The sequence below is a fragment of the Seriola lalandi genome, unplaced genomic scaffold (genome assembly GCF_002814215.2).
Source record: "Seriola lalandi dorsalis isolate HSWRI2012SDOR001 ecotype SW California unplaced genomic scaffold, Sedor1 jcf7180002054486, whole genome shotgun sequence".
In the NCBI taxonomy this organism is placed as follows: domain Eukaryota; kingdom Metazoa; phylum Chordata; class Actinopteri; order Carangiformes; family Carangidae; genus Seriola; species Seriola lalandi.
In genome coordinates, this window is record NW_019525039.1 from 654,991 (window position 1) to 672,030 (window position 17,040).

General features: G+C 39.4%; 1 protein-coding gene across 1 annotated transcript in view; it reads right to left on the reverse strand.

The window, feature by feature from the left end:
• The window catches only part of helz (helicase with zinc finger), a 59,235-nt gene that overhangs the window by 28,593 nt on the left and 13,602 nt on the right, over positions 1 to 17,040 (reverse strand). The window contains exons 9-18 of the mRNA XM_023412707.2: positions 16,574 to 16,681; positions 16,306 to 16,447; positions 15,051 to 15,206; positions 14,587 to 14,857; positions 11,582 to 11,708; positions 11,232 to 11,444; positions 9,702 to 9,832; positions 7,253 to 7,432; positions 4,618 to 4,719; positions 3,084 to 3,262 (exon numbers count right to left, since the gene is read on the reverse strand). Coding sequence (XP_023268475.1) covers positions 3,084 to 3,262; positions 4,618 to 4,719; positions 7,253 to 7,432; positions 9,702 to 9,832; positions 11,232 to 11,444; positions 11,582 to 11,708; positions 14,587 to 14,857; positions 15,051 to 15,206; positions 16,306 to 16,447; positions 16,574 to 16,681 — 1,609 coding nt within the window. The remainder of the gene's footprint in view (positions 1 to 3,083; positions 3,263 to 4,617; positions 4,720 to 7,252; positions 7,433 to 9,701; positions 9,833 to 11,231; positions 11,445 to 11,581; positions 11,709 to 14,586; positions 14,858 to 15,050; positions 15,207 to 16,305; positions 16,448 to 16,573; positions 16,682 to 17,040) is intronic.

Genomic DNA, 17,040 nt, shown 5'->3' on the forward strand with positions numbered 1-17,040 from the left:
CTGTTGGGCGGCAAAGAAAGTCTGCTCGATGTCCGAGAGGTCACTTATTCCAAAGACGCAGTGTAGTACACAATTATGCACATGAGTAATCTCTGAATCACAGGCATGAACTTAAAATCATGCACTTGAGTAATCACTCAATAGTGTGTATACAGGATGAATGAGCAGTTAAGTTGCACAGATCTTTACTGTGTTGAGAGCAATGAAATGCTGGTGGGTGTATTATTTCAAACAGGGCAGTTGAAGCTTGCATAGAGCTCTTTATTTTTTCACTGTGTTGCTCAACAATGCAGCCATGGGGACTTCATGTAAATGTGCAACCCCTTATATCACATTGTTAATTATTGAGGCCAGCCAATTTTGTTGACCTCTCCTATAAATTGTAGTCAACAGCACCCCTGCTGCATCCTGCCTACTTGCTCTTTTACTTCGATCCACATGAATACATAAGGGCCAAATAACACTCACAAATGATGTACATGGGTCATTGCAAATGGGAATGTTTCCCCAGGCAGGGAGGCAGAGATTAGGAGGGAGGCAAGAGGGAGGCAGACATGGTCTTTATGAGCACCAAGCAGACAAACGGGCAGACATGAAGGAACACGGTGCTTAATGCTTCACCTGGAACACAGCTGCCAGCCTTGGGGAACCTATCTCTAAACCAGGGGTCCAAATTACATTTCTGTAGCTGCTATCTGTCACTGGACTAATAATGGTGTTTAAATTTGACAAAACAGTGGTAAGAGAAAGAAGGAGGGAGGGATAATAAAGCAGAGGTGAAAGAGATCAGAGGCACAGTGTTGCAGAAGTGATTTGGGGGAGAGATGACTGTTAATAATAAATGGCAGCTCCTTCACCTCACACACCCAGTCTCTCACATTCTCCCTTTCACAGTCTCTTTCTACCCTTTTCACACTGTAACAGTGACTTGGAAAATCTGTGATGTGTGAATGTGAAAGGGGGTATGCAGGTAACTCTATCCCATAAAACATTTGAAAGCTTTGTCAAACTGTCTAATCTCACAAAAAAATTATTTCCCAAAGCTGACGGTAACATGATTTCTTATATCGTTATTGGATGTATTTTGGTGCCGGCCACACAATGTGAACCCATTAGGAACCAACTTAATTTCAGATAGTACCAATCCCTTATTGACTATAGTATGAGCTATAGTTCTGAACCTTTATCACCAGGCTGAAAGGTCCAGTAGCCTCCAGACATAACATATTATATTCAGCTAAGCCCTGCTCTGCTGGGAAGTGATAATATGGCATCAACTTGAAAAATGTCTCTCCTGTACCTTCAAATTGGTTCATTTACACCATTTTGTTTTCAGGGTGGTTAACTTAACAAATTTAATTTCCTTGTGCTTAAGAAATAATGATTAAATGTGGCAGTCATTATAGGTAATTGTATTACAGTCCTGTGACTGTCCAATTACAGGGATGTAGTCGATTCTGAACAGCAGCTGGCAGGATGGTAGAAAAACACACAGAGCTGCACTGCACGTCACCTCGGGGAAACATCATCATCAAAAATGTTTATGTCTCCCCGGCAGCCAAATTTCATTCATGAATACAGAGTCTGCTTTGTTTTTTTTTTTTTTGCTTTTGTCAGCAGAGAAAAAGGCAGAAAATCAAACTGAACCCAAAATAAATTTAAGGGATGAGAGCTTTGGGGGCATTGTGGACTGAATGTGAGGTGTTTATTTTTTCGACTTTTCATTTTTGGGGGAAATAACACACAAGAGGGCTTCACTCTCCATTACTGCATTAGCTAGCAAACAGCTCTATAATCATTACTTTTTGTATTCAGCCTTTTTCAGAAACTAAAACAGCAGAAAACTTCTTAGGGCACACCAATTGCCACTGCACCTAACTTGCACATGTTTCAACTAGGGGATGAAACTTACATTGGCTACAGACTGGAGAATCGGCTGGGAGTCAAATCTGAGAGGCAAGAGCGGCTGAGAAGCGACCCTACTAGTCACAGCAGGTCACTGTGCTCACTTAGCAGCAGACAATAAAATTCCATGGCCTGCACATGGCAGTGGTATTAACATATATTATATATATATATACACACATATATAAATAAAAGATGAAAAACGACAAGCCAAACATAAAATAGCAGCATAACCATCTTTTTTGGGGCAACTCTGTGTTTGAGGTGGGAGATATGTTATTGCTACTTAGTAGACTTGCTGGCTCCCAGTTGCCTCGTTTCCTGGCAATTTTCATCACCGTTGAACACCAGGATAGCGGGAGAGATGAAACGTGGGGAGGAGGGCTAATGATGTAAAGTACATTAGAAACAGGCAGATGGTGTTCCCAAGCAACAGACAAAGCCCCCTCCGCTGACACATTAGAGTCAGTTATTAGCCTGCACTGACAAATTGGTTTGTTTTCCATGTTTTTTACACGACTTAAATGACTTCCATCTCTCTCTAAACGGTGGGTCCCTGCCAACACCGGGTAGGACACCACAGGACACTGAATGCTCTGAGCTGTGTCTGCATATGATTATGAGCTTTTGTGTGTTGACTCAATTCTGTGTTAATATTTGAGCCTGTGATTTTCCTTGTCATTGTATTGGCATTTCTAATATTTTCTCCGCCTCACTTACATATGGTGCACAAAAGGTGCATTAGTGAACCTTCTGAGTTGAATTAAAAATCATAATCCACAACATTAGTTATTATTAAAGACTGCTGGTGATGTTACATTTTACAAGGGTTTTATATATATCTGGTTGCTGTTGTATTCTGTGTGTATGTCTGATAAAGTATGTGCTTATTCTTCAAATGTTGTTTGAACACTGCAGATGGTTTTTCCGTTAACCTAATCCCTTCATGAAATTTAAATAATTTAGATTGCTACCACCGGAGACATTTGCAGAACCATCTGCTGGAAAACTGGTAAACCATGCCATACCGAACCACCACCTACCGAACTCCCTGTATCATCAGGTATCAAGTTGACAAAGGACATGAATGCTACTGAGGGCGATGGCTTTCCACCACAACCATCGCTAAGCAGTCTTACTATTCTAGAGACTACTAAATATCTACTCATATGACTCACCGGGCTCCAAGTCAAGCTGGCAGAGGTATTGGGAGGTGCTGAGGGTGACCACCACCACGCGGTGCCTGAGGATGTCCTCCCTCGTGGGCATCTGGAAAGTGACCTGTGTGCTGGAGATGAGACAGTACTGCTGGACCACTGGGTGGACTGTCTTCACCCAGCGGTTCCTGAAGTATACCCTGGAGAGAGAGAGAGAGAGGAAAGGACAACGATCAGGGGAGAGAGGTACAACTAGAGGAGGACAACAGCAATTACTTTAGTAGTCTGGTATTCGTTCCCCTGCAATATGCACATTGTTAAATTCATTCAATGCATGAGGTTATTGTGTCAAGAAGGACTCAAAAACTATCACAAAATGTAAACAGCGCATGAGTGAAGAATTTTTACAGGACAGATTCTTTTGCATGGCTGCACATGACTCTGTGTACACCTCAGGTCTGCAGCAAACTGATCGACACAGATAGCCAGAAAGGAAAGCCCTTACAGACTGTCTCCTTGGGATGTTGGTCAGTCCTTTTCCAGACTCTGGCCCTAAATATTCATATGGCTCTTTATTCTTGAGTGAGTCCACTCATCCTAAAGGAGACAAGGGGAGCTGAGAGAGGAGTTTGCTACAGTGATTATGGAGGAATTCACACTGGAACCGGTTGAAATCAGACCGGCCACTCAAGTGAAACAAGCCATTTGATTGCCCATATGGTCCCTAGGCTTGTGTGTGTGTCGAGAGACACACACACAAACACCCAGCTGTCATGTTAGGCCTTTGCCGGTCAAGGCAGACATTGCTTCCCTGTCATTTGTGACCTCTGGGGTTGCTGAAATGTGATTAGAAGTCACTCGTGCAATGTAAGGAAGTTGTGTGTATATCTTGAGCTTGTGTTTATTGCCTCCAGGTGTAGTTCTTAAAGCAGGAGCCTTACTGAAGTCACATCTCCAAAGTCAGCTTGATGTCTGCCTGACATTGCTATAGGGCAAAGACAACCCAACCACTCAACAATCTCTGTATAATATGGATGTATCATTCTGACTGCAGGCTTTCCAATAATGCTAATCCAGTTGATGTGTAAAAATGAGTGTCATACAAATAGTCTCTGGCAAGGCAAACCTTAGCCAACAGAGACACAACTACTAAGTACAAAATATCAAATTTAACTGATTCTTTTTGGCTATGTTAAAAAAAAATTCAAAGACTGTAGGGAGTTTTAAAACCTGAAATTGTCTGCTATTTAACTAGTTCATATAATCATTAATATTGGTGTACTACTGTCACCACAGAAATTACATGAACACGGACTATAAGGTGGCTCACAGCAGACAAACCACGACGTGTATGTGTTTAACTCCAAGACAAGAGTGTGGGGCTGTATCCTAAAAGCTATGTGAAGTCAACTGCACGTTGGGTTCTTAATGCCTTCTTCAGTGAACAACTTAATATTTTAACTGTTACACAGAGTACATGCACATACACAAAGCACATAAAACATGTTTCTGCCCTTAGCTATCAAATCTTCTTTAAGCAAGTGTGTTTCCTTACCTGAGAGGTCTGGCATGTGGATTGCCCGCTTCAACGTAAGGATGAAGGTAGTCCTTAATGTAAAGGTCAGCCGCACTGTTGGAGTGGGTGCAAATCAGGACCCTGTAAAGACAAACAATGTCAGACATAAACCATGATGCACAATTGCTGCAATAGTCACTGGCAGAGATATCAAAACCATGGAACACCAAAACTAGCAGCTGGATTAGATACCACTTGTGGGATGTGTGAACATTTTGTGTCATTATTTGGGGTGAAGTGACCCTTTAACCTCTATTTATGGGCTGGTTAATGTTAATTTCTGTGACTCAAATACAAAAAGTTTCTTCTAACATCAAGGTATACTTCAGAGTTTTGATTTTTTATCAACAGTGGTTGCATCTTAAAAGATGAAGCATGTGTGAGAGAGAAGGCTTATTATCCCCAATACTTACAAAACTACATAAAATGTTAGCAGCAAAGGAAAAAGAATTATTCGTCACAATGCTGATTTACAGCTAACGCTTTTAAGCCCAACAACAATTATACTGTTAGACAAACAGCAAAGTAAGTTATGTTCACTTATTAAATTGAAAGCTTTGCAAAAGTGTCTTTTATAGGTACTCATTTAAATATTAGTGAAACATTGCAGCAGCATACTGTATTTGCAGAGAAAGCTTTGAGCATTGGACCTGTATAACAGCACATACTGGGTACACCTGACCAGGGTCTATATGAATTCCTCTTCACCATTTTCACAGTTTTATGAGCAGGCAGCACAAGTCCAGAGGGTCACTTCCTCTTGTCTTAGCTTTTAAAATATCTATAATTCATCCTTAACATAGAATGTTACATGTATTCAGAGTGAAATGAAGAATGAATATTACATTGCTACACATTTTTCACAGGCCTTTTTTTTTTTTTTTTTTACATTACATATATACACCCCTTTCTCCCTTATTGAAAAAAATGTTAGCTTCTGTTCAAGGCACACTGTCCGAGGTATTGCATTCATTTTTCATAAAAACCAGGAAACATTTATGTGCTTGTGCAACATCGTTTTGCTTCTGACACAAGAAGCTGCATAATTTCCTGTGGGTATCTGCACACAGTGAGGGAGCACGCTAATGATGAGAAATGCCAGTGGAAGGTTATCTTGCTATGTTTTATTGTTACACAACACTTTCTGGCCTACTGAAGTGACATAACTTGATTGATCAGATTATGGTTTATATGAACATCCATTCCAGCACAGGAAATGCGTTGATCATCAAACTCTCCATGTGCAGTGACCACAAATGACACAAATTCCTCCAAACGACCAGCACATTTTGACTTCAAGTAATGACACATACACACTCCAAAGTATGCACAACCACACAGCACAAACAGAGGCTCTACCTCCACAGCCACGCACACACACCACAGCTTGACACTTTGCAGCTGAGTGTTTTCTTAATTTCAAATGTCAAACACAAGGCTGTTAGTGGCCTGGGGCTAAAACTGAGGCCACTGCACAGCCTAGCACCCCCTGCCACCTCCACCACGCCCTTTGAGTGACTTCCCTTGTCATCTTAAGCTTTTATTAATGATGCCAATGATAACACACACACACACACACACACACACACACACACACACACACACACACACACACACACACACACACAAACATATGCACGCACTCAGCTTTCCTTCCGTACAAACACTCAACCGCTTACACTTAAGTTAATAACACCTTATTATTTCTCAACGACTGTTAGTAGCATCAGTAGCCTACTAAGTTCAAAGAGGGAGGTTTGTGACATCAAGGTTGCTTATTAAATCTTAAGATGATGTAAAGGCTGGTAAATATATGGGTGAGAAAGGTTTCAGCAAAATTTAACTAATGTTTTAATAATGGTAGTGGTAAAACACGCAGACATGTCGCTGAACTGTATTACATTATACTGAGAGGTGCGTCTTAGCCCATTTTTAGCTACGAGACTCAATATTACAAAAACCTCCCATAACAATACAATACTTTTAAACAAAATCATAAACAACAGCCTCCAAAATGAGCATAAAGTTGAATCATCAGTTCTCTCAATCACTAAAAACAGAAAATTATAACCTTCATGAGGGCAGGATTTTCACAGTCGTATTAAACTGCATTAGTTTTAGCTAGCCGTAGCCAAGAAACTAGAAACGTGCCGAAAAGTGCAGATTGAAATTAAATTATGTTTTTACTGCCATATTTCACAGAATAACAACAATCTGTGTGGGATTTGACATTTATCTCACAGGTACGGAGTTTCCCAACACTTACACTCACACCTGTTAACAAGTCAAGATGTGCAAAATTTCCTTCCCTCTTTACACCCAACACCTTTCAAGTGCTGAAACAAAAACAGCTCCAAGCAATCAGTGCAAACTGTTTTTCATTCTCAAAAACAAATAAAAGTGTTATTATTGCATTGCTTTGAGCTGCATTACCATAAGATATACATTGGCCCAAATATAAGACTACCTCATCACACCACCACAGGATGCATGGTAAAGACTTGGTAAGGTGCATGTTTTCTCCTGGTTGCCAACAGAGGTAAAAATGCTTCAATACATCTTGAAACAAACAAAAAGAAAAAAACATGAAAAAAAAAAAAAACCATACACAGACCTGCTGTGGTCCTGGCGGAGGATGTGTTTGACAGCCTGTGCCAGGGTGAAGGTCTTGCCGGTGCCGTAGGGCCCAATGATGAGGATTGGGGGCAGGGGGATAGAGATGGGTGTGGTGATGGCCAGGATGGCCTCTTTCTGCTTGGCATTCAGACGGGGATCCAGCTGCTCATCCCACTGCCTGAGGGTGGAGGGGGGGATGGGGAAATTAGAGGAATTAATAGATCAACTTTTAATTAACTTACACAATTATTTACATGTGTGTACATGAAACAATTTACATGTGTGTACATGAAACAAAGTCAGACATTTGTTTTCATTAACAGACATCCAGAGCAGAGAAGAATGAATGATGTGCCACAGGCATGATACCTTCTCACCACAAAAAAACAAGTGACAGCACTGAACAGACTGAACAGTTGTCTAATACACAGCTATGTGTGTGTGTTTGAACAATACAGATGGGTAGGAAAGAGGGATGCACATATGTGATTTCATACACATACTTGTGAATGTGTGAGTTATCCTGCATGTAGCGTGTGTCTTTGTTTGTCTCCTAGCATCACTGTCCTCATTATGAAGACTGTATCCTCTAAAGCTTTAAATCCACCAACACCAATTGATTGAGTTCCAACAGCTGAGCAATATCGCAGTGTTTGTCAATGTATGTGTGTGTGTGTGTGTGTGTGTGTGTGTGTGTGTGTGCGTGCGCGCATGCGTGCATGTGTTTATGTTTATAAGAGAGATGGATTCATTTATTAAGTAGTACTATTAGGTGTGACAAAACTCTTTTATGCCAACTATACTTTTTCCTGAAATTCAATCAAAGTTCGGATAAACTAATCAACCTTCTCTGTGATCAAGATTAACATACTGTATTTTGACTTCCAAACTGAGGAAGAAAAAGGTGAAAAAAAGAAGTAACATTTTGTTTAGTTTCCACGGTTACCTTGACATGACTAATTAGGACATCTTAATTCACTGAGTGGATTGAGAGGCATAACAGCTCATTTATTACAATAATGCATCCACATCTGGCTTATTAAGGTTATTAATTCAAAAACTGAAAAAGGGTGAAATTAATACTGAATCCTAGATATATGGTATACTATACAGTAAAATGGCCAACTGATCTCCATGGTACCATCATTTCTATTCATGCAAAGGCACAAGTAAGACTTTTAATCAAAGCACCATCATCTCATCTTTTTTGTGAGGCCTGATCTTAGTGTTAAATCCAAAGACTGAGCACCAGCTTAAAATCAGTAAACTACATACTGTTTAGGTCTATCATCATCCGAAGGTGGGAGATGTGAAGAGGACTAGACAGCATGGTTCTTCACTGCTGTTTAGTAGGAATTTTTGTATTTCACTCACACAAAAAAACAAAACCGTAATGCAGTGCTTCAAATGATGAAGTCATTTTTAGAAACTCTGTGAATCAAGTGCTAAAGTGTGAGTTTATATATTAATCATCTTGTAAAGCTTTATGGCACTACCGTTTGAGGCATATCCATCAGACATAGACGTTAAAACTCAAATAACAACCATAAAGAAACTTAAACTTTAGCTAGGTTCACTCCTTGGCCCATATTTAATGAATCACCCTCACTTATCCAAATTCCAATTAAAACAAAAGTCTACATCAATCATATTCTGGAGCCCAGATAAAGCAGCAGCCTGGAAAATCACAGGGATTATATTTGACTTTGGCTCTAGTCAATAAAGATTACTGCCTCGCTCCCCTCACCTGTCCAACTTCAGAGAGATATCTAAAGCTGCAAGGAGCTGCTAGCATTTCAGAATGACCGCCAAGTCAGCAAGGCGAGGGATATTCAGTCAACTCTCAAATTGATGTGGTGTCCCCTCTGTGAGGGTATCTGTCAAGCTAATATGATGTGAAGGTATTAAAGGAGTTTCTGTATAATAAACGTGGTTCGGATTAGCACTATTTACTGTACACGAATGTGTGTACATGCTGTGAGCACACATCTTTCCTCACTGTTAAAACAACATAAATGGAGGTTGTAGCCTTTACTAAATATCTGATGTCTGCAATATGAAAGGTTTCCTCAGCAACACGAAACAGTCTGCTGTGTGTGAAAAGTGAAATTTAATTGTCCTTATTTATTTGTATTTGACTTCTTTTTCCATCATTTAAAAGGCAGTAATATATCCCAGAGTTTGAACTGAATCAATGGTGTGAGACACCATGCCCGGAGGAGGTGAAAACCATTTTATTGTGGTAGCAATCAATACTGTTGTTCATCATACAAATTGTAAAAAGTACATTTTGTACCAGAATAAAATATTGATGGATGCCTTTAATGTAAAATAAATTTCTGCATCAGTTTTAACAGTCAAGCATGTGTGTGTATGTGTGTGTATGTGTGTGTGTGTGTGTGTGTGTGTGTGTGTGTGTGTGTGTGTGTGTGTGTGTGAATACACACCTGTTGGGGCTCCAGGGGATCGTGGGGACAAGGCTAACGTCTGGGAAAAGGATGGTGTTATCTTTGATGCGATCCAGGGCATAGTGCATCTCACAGAGTGGCAGTCTGTTCAGCTGGAACTGCAGCTCCACCTGACACAGAAGCAACACCAAGAGCTTACTTAGCAGTCAATCCAAACAACAGCTCATCTGCCCAGTTATCTTATATTATATTATTATGCTGCAAGGAATACAATATAATTCGGTTCAATACAATAGCCCTGGAACAAAAGCTATTTTGTTAGGGTGGCATAATTCTGGATCAAACAACTTGAGCTCATGATCCTCTTTCATGATTTATAGAGAATCCACAGGATTCAGAGAATAACCCTATCCCTATTAAAAATAATATATCCAACCCATGCCATAAATTGCATTACATGCGATGTGTGAATAATAATTGTAAAGACATTTAAAATATTAATAACCACCAGTGGTCAAATTATATAATTTTCCAGTCTAACCAGTCAAAAAAAACAATCTCAAGGGCTGGATACTCAAACCCCTTCAAAAGTGAGATTTTTTTAAATTAAAATTCGATGCATCCCATTTCCCTTCGTCTATTTACATTTTTATTTAATCCCTTCGCTTAAACCAGGTGTATGTAATTGCTGAGTTTTTTCACTGCTGTAGGGCTCAGTCATAATAAAGAAAGACATAGGCTCCTAACAATATTATTGTAAAGTATGCAATGCCTTTAGGATACAGGTGTAAAAATCAGAGGGAGGGGAAAAAAAATATGCAAAATAAAAAGGAGCAAGTGGAACAAAGTAAGGAGGAAAGTGGGGTAGAAAGACAAAGAAAAAGAGTGAAATAAACAACAAACACAAGAGCAGGGAAGTTGAGATATGTAAGACTGAGAAGAGCATGAAACATCAAGGATGTGTGGAATACTGTAAGAACCCACAGAGGAGATAGGGAAATGCAATTGTAGCACGTAAGCAGGCAGGAGCAGCATATGCAGAAGAATAAGAAGATTATGCTTCCACTGTGATAGGATGAGGGTTGTTTTGATAACTGTTAACACAGAGCCTTGTTTCCTCTGCCGACGGCTGGAGAGGAGAAAAATATCAAACTGAGGCAGCTGAAGGTAGAGTCATTTAATAAAGGGAGATTTCTCAGAACCAGAGAACCTGAGACCAAGCAGTGCAGTCAATACACACACAGACACACAAGGTTTTCCTGACAAGATCGCCTTCTTCTGTCCTGTAGCTTTTTGTTAAAGCACTAATCATTCACCAAGATTTCCAAGCCCATAACATCTGAGTGGTAAGAATCATGAGCTGGATGCTAACTCACATCTACTAGGCTGGACAATGAATTACTTGTATTACGAGATCATACACCTGCACTCTCCACTCTGGTGCCAATCCACCAGTCTTATTTAATGTCTATATTAATTTAACATTTTTTATGACTTAACATTAACAAAGACACCTCATGCTTAGGCAAAATGTGTCTCCTTGTCCCTTGGTGCAGCCAGTACCAGTACCTGTATTTCTCTGTCAGGCTGTAGCCCCAGCTCCTCACAGCAGTCCTTGCAGATCCTCAGGAAGATGTATTCCTTCGTCTTCTCCTCGATCACAGCCTCGTAAACGCGCTCTTTGACCCCAGGAGGCGGCTGGCTGTTGATCCCCTCACGGCCCAAGGGCAGCAGCAGGACTGAATTTACCTTGGTCATCACTAGCCGTCCAGCCAGCGTGTCCTAAGGTAAATAGAAAACACAGCTCAGGAGAGCTAGCTGACAACGCTGTATCTACCAAGACGTAGATACATAGAGAAAAGGAAGAAACCAGTGTGTCAAGCGTATACCGCAATTGCCGATTCAACCAGTCCAGTTACCTCAGAAAGTGTTTCAGTGAGTTTGAAGCGTGCAAAGAGCTGTCCATTCTGGGCATACTTGGCTCCAACAGAAATGCCAGTCAGCATAAAGCTGGTAACCAGCTGGAGGTTCACTTTGATGTTAAACCTGGGGAGACAAACACAGACATTTGATTTAAACAAACCTCTATCCTATTCTTATAAACCAATCCAAAGCAATCATGACACCTTCTTGTCACGTGTTATCAATAAACTTGTACCAATTTCTCAATACATTCTCTTGCCACTGAGGCACACCTGAATCCTTCCTTTATTGCAGACATTTTAACCATGGAACCACCCTGCTTTCCAACACTTCAGTCTTTTGCCACATATTCATACTTAGTTTGCAGTAGTCACAGTCCAGACACTGTTATACATTTGAGAGAAACTTACCAAGACTCCCCATTCAACTACCCAACTATCATTACAGAGGGGAATGTGCTGCTTTTCCATGGTATAAAAGTAGCTGATGTGATTGGCCGTGACATATACGGGCCCCAAACCAACCCCAGACACACCTTGAGAAAATGTATGGTAATACATTTCCAAGTGCCCCATACATGCCTCAGGCATCTAAGCTTGTTCTGTGCCATGTTTCACTACAGTGGCCCCATGATGACCCTCACTCACTTATACTGGCAGCACATTAAAAATCAGCTATACACTGTTACGGTCAGCGTAGACTGGTGACAGTGAGAGAGATGGTCACTTCAAAGGTGGGTATCGCTTTCTAGCAGCTTTGAGCATTTGCCACTGTAAAGACAAATTTTTCACAAGGTCTTGAGTCAAACACAGTTAAAAAAGACTACTTATTTACATTCCTTTTGTGAAAGTCTATAACTTAAATGAAACATTGTCAGTGAGGAACATAAAAAGCAGCCAAAGTATTTTTGATGTGTCCTTCAAATAAAAAACAACCATTGACAGCTTATCCGTGCACATATTTAGTGCAAAATTGAAGCACTTTTGAGCTAAACATCACTTCAGTTCCGGATTGTTTAAGATTGCTTCTGTGGTCTCTGCCTGATATGAAGTGATGAAATAGGAAGAAATATTGGCGATGAAGTGGTGACAGATGATTGACGTATGCAGATAAGTTAATACATTCTGTTTTTATTTGCAAACCAGTGTGGTTTTGCATCAGCTTTCTGGCTATACTCTCAGAGAGGAAAACATTTAGACAAAAACAGGCAGCAAGGCACTGTTGGTTCACCATGACTCACTCTATGCTCACGTTAGATAATTACCTGATGCCTTTTGACCTCCCAAGACAAGACTGCCAAAAGGGAGGATGTTACTCTCAAGCAAAACATAAATCTACTCTGAGATTATTCACAATTATTCTAAAAGAAAAAAATACTTAGGTTCAATTTAAATGTCTAAAATAAGCTTCCAGGAATTCACTCTCCGACTAAAACTGAATCAGTCATGAAAAGTATCAGAACATGGATGGTTTAACAGGCAGAGAGATTATTCATATGCACATTTGAAGAGCAGCAGATTAAAAGAACACTTCATACTACAAGTAAGAGCAGAAAAGGATCCATTATTTAATTCTTTACCAAGTCCAATGACACTATGAGTCATAAGACAAGATCAAATTAAGAGCCAAAAGAAAAGCTGAGAGGTTTGAAGTGTTGGGGGATGGTCCACTATACTTAGGTTTCTGTATGTGGGATGGAGCATTTATTGTGATTTCACTTACAATCAGCTCCACATTTAGTTAAAGCAATGGAACGGAAGTTAGAAATTTTAAAATAAGGCAAAAATCGAACCACTATTTTCGTCACCTACCTCCAAGGAATCACATTAGACATAAACGGCACTTGCACTGCGAGTCAAGCTGTGTGTGAAATACACACACTCACACACACATAGCAAATTCACAATGAAGGTCGAGTCTGACACCTTGTGGTGTGATGACATCTTGTAGCACAAGATATTTACACCAGTCAACCTCAGACTAGGCCCATATTGGTTCATGTATTGTAACAATGACTATTTACTCTGATTAGTGAGCTTAAATCAAATAACAATTCATTTCCGAATTTTGAATTAAAATTCTGTAAATAATAGAGAAGGTCTAGACCTGCTCTATTTGGAAAGTGCCTTGAGATAACTTCTGTTGTGAGGTGGCGCTATACAAATAAAAATTGTTTTGACTTTACTTGATTTTTAGAAAGCTCTGGTTGAAAGCACTGGGAAGAGGTAGTATCTGGACCGTGAATAAGATAAGTTATCATCTTGCAACACGTTAGTTCCAAGGTACATTCACAACGCTGCTTTGAGTTTTTCTGGCATTTATACCTAACATTAGTTCTATCTGTCAAAACGCTTCAGAATGGTAAAATGGCAAAGCTTTGATTTTAATTTGTTCATAAGCAGATATTCACAAATCAGTGACTCTATGTTTAGATCTCTTCATCTGGCCCAACACAATCAGTAAAATATTTTTAACAAACACACTTGCACACTTAAAATTCTTTCAATACAGGTTCCTCATGTATTAGGGTGCCTACAGAAATATTTAAATCTTATATGACTGTCATAATAATGTCCACCTAATTCACATGTTTCCTTAACTGAAACCATTACAAACTGGTCAGTTTTTGCTATATATAGTATCCGGCATAGAGCATGAACACCAACTTATCACACATACCTCCAGATATATGTTTTGGCAAATATACAAAAAGACTGCAGTACATAGAAGCTGCATTTGTACATATATTTCACCGATATTCTTTCACATTCAAGTTTAATATATTTTGGTGTATGTGTTTTTTTATATGTTTTTGTTATGAAAATCTTCTAATTTTATGTTCAAATTTTGCCGATATATTTTTGGTAGATGTTTTTAAACACTCAAATATCAGTGTTTGGTTATACTTAATTCAGAAATGTAGAAATGTACCTGAATGTATCTGTTTAAAATCTGTCTTACTAACCTAGTGAATAGAAACCATGAAAAATTGTGTACTCACTTGCTAACTTCCTTGTATTGTGCAATCTCCTCTATGTAGAGCAGGTCATGCAGTCGGGCCTGGTAGTTGTCTTTGGTCAGAGTCTTGTCCAGGACAGACTGGGTGAAGAGCTGGTCGGCCGACAAAGGGATCTGATAGCGGGAAAGGAGGCTGCGCTCCAGTTCAGCCATTGTCTCATTAGGACAGAACTCTACGATGGTCTTACAGGAAGAGTCCCAGCGCTTCGCAGTAATCAAGAGCTGCTGCCTGGCTGCCATCAAATGTTCTAGGTCTGGAGCACAAAGGACAAGACGGAAAGTGAAAGCCTAAACTTTTGTAACTCTGTATTTGACCAATTTTGCACTTAAAATAAAAAATCATTTCAATATATCAAAAACATTTACTACAAAAACAACATGAAAAAATTTTTAAACATTGATAAAACTTGTCAGAGGCCTGTATATGACTCTCTTCCTGTAACATACCTTCAATAGAGGCTGCATCAACCATGATCCGCTGCATCAGCACAGGTTCTGAACCGAAGTCAAAAACAACAGTCTGTCGGAAGGTTCCAAAAATCTCTGTGCTGAAGCTCACTGCAACCTTGTAGAGACAGTTGTCCAGGCCATTGTCGGCTGCCACTGTCAGAAAAGCAAAGTTTATTTTAAGTGCATTTAAACATGCAGTCCACTGCAGACAGATTTAACTTCAACATTAATTCAAATGAAAGTATAAATCATCACAGTTTGGAAAATATACTTGTCTTCAAATGTAACAAAACTGAAATGAAAAAAAATGCAAGACAAGGCTAATACATCAGTAAACACGTGGGAAGTCAAACTGTACAGATTACAATGTGCTGTAAACAAGACTTTTTATTTGCTTAAATTTCTATCATTTAAGACATTTTACAATCTACAAAAAAACAGGGCAAAATATGGTCAAGATAAAAACAGGTCTGTCCAGCACAAAGATAAGAGCTCAAAATAGAATTGCAAAACCAGTCACCCAGTCTCAAAAACTTTATACACAAACCACGTAAACAAATATCATCAGGTGTTCTCTGTCAACTTTTCTACACAATAAGGAGTCTGAGCTGCACTTGCTTACGGTTTTGGTGCAGTGTCAGTGCCAGGAACACCGATACATTACGATATACAGTAATTCATTTATCTATGTTACAATTTATTAATTTTATATCTGTCTGTCTCTGACAGATGTTATATGTCTAGAAACTCAGACAGATTCTATGTGTTTAAGTTTCTCTGAGTGTTTTGATAGGAAAAGACATAGTCAATGTTTAAGTTCAAATAATTTGCTTTTTAAACACACCGTTCAGCATCAGTTTAATTATAAAGCAAATCTTTGAAAGAAGCTGTCATGTTCAGAATTCTAAGAGAGAAAAGAAACTGTTATAACGGTTTGTTTTACTGTATTAATGTTACTATTATTAATATTTTCATACAGTTGCTGATCTCCATCAGTTGTGGTAACAACTGTAGTAACTTCCTTTTTGCAAAACATTGTTTATGTTGTTGTCGAACTGTAGTATCAATATGTTTGTTGTTAACACCTTTAAATTAACTTTTTCCCTGTCGATACTGTCTTGTGCAGCCTGCTTTGACAATGCTGTATTTGACTATGGTCATGTTAATAAAGCCTCTCTGAATTTGAATTTGAAAAAAGTAAAATCCCTCAAAAAGTCACATCCCTGGTCACGAAATAGGATATATGACATACATGCTGTGTCCTCTCCTGGAGTCCATTCTTGGCAGCCTTTGGGAACAGCTTGGAGCCGCTCCCCAGCTGACACGCCTGTGATGAAGAAATGTGGTCGGTGGGCATCATAGAGCAGGGCGATGCGGTACAGCTTTCTAGCCGGCTAGCAAAAGAGACAGAACATTCACATAATCAAAAGATGTTCAGTTTTATGATCCAACGAACACCAGCGGGTTTGCATTGAAAATATGGTGTCATTATTCTGTGTCATACTGACACATGATCCTACCTTGCACAACAAGGAGAAGGCCCAGGAGTGAGAGGATTTTTTGGTGGTGACAGTAACAGAGAGGCTGGAGCTGGTTTCTACAATCACTCCTTCTAAACAGTCACTTAGCTAGAAAAAGAAAACACAAGTTTAGAAAAAGTCTGTCAAAAACAGGAGAAAGTCAAGTTCACTGTTGCATAAAATAATGCAAATTCAGAGACAATGCAGACTCAAAAAAAACCCAAAAAACATACGCAAAATACAAAACAAATTCAACAATGGAAACGTGCTGCAGGAAGCCAAAACAAAAACATGAATAGTAAACACGCTGCAAATATAGAAATTATGCAAAAACCAAAACACACAAACTCCCAAAACAAATGCAACAGAGAAAACTATGCTTATCCAGACAACACAATGGAAGTTCTCCAAGCACTAAGTTTGCTGCGTTTTTTTTTCGGGAAAAAAGTCCTACAATATTCGTATTT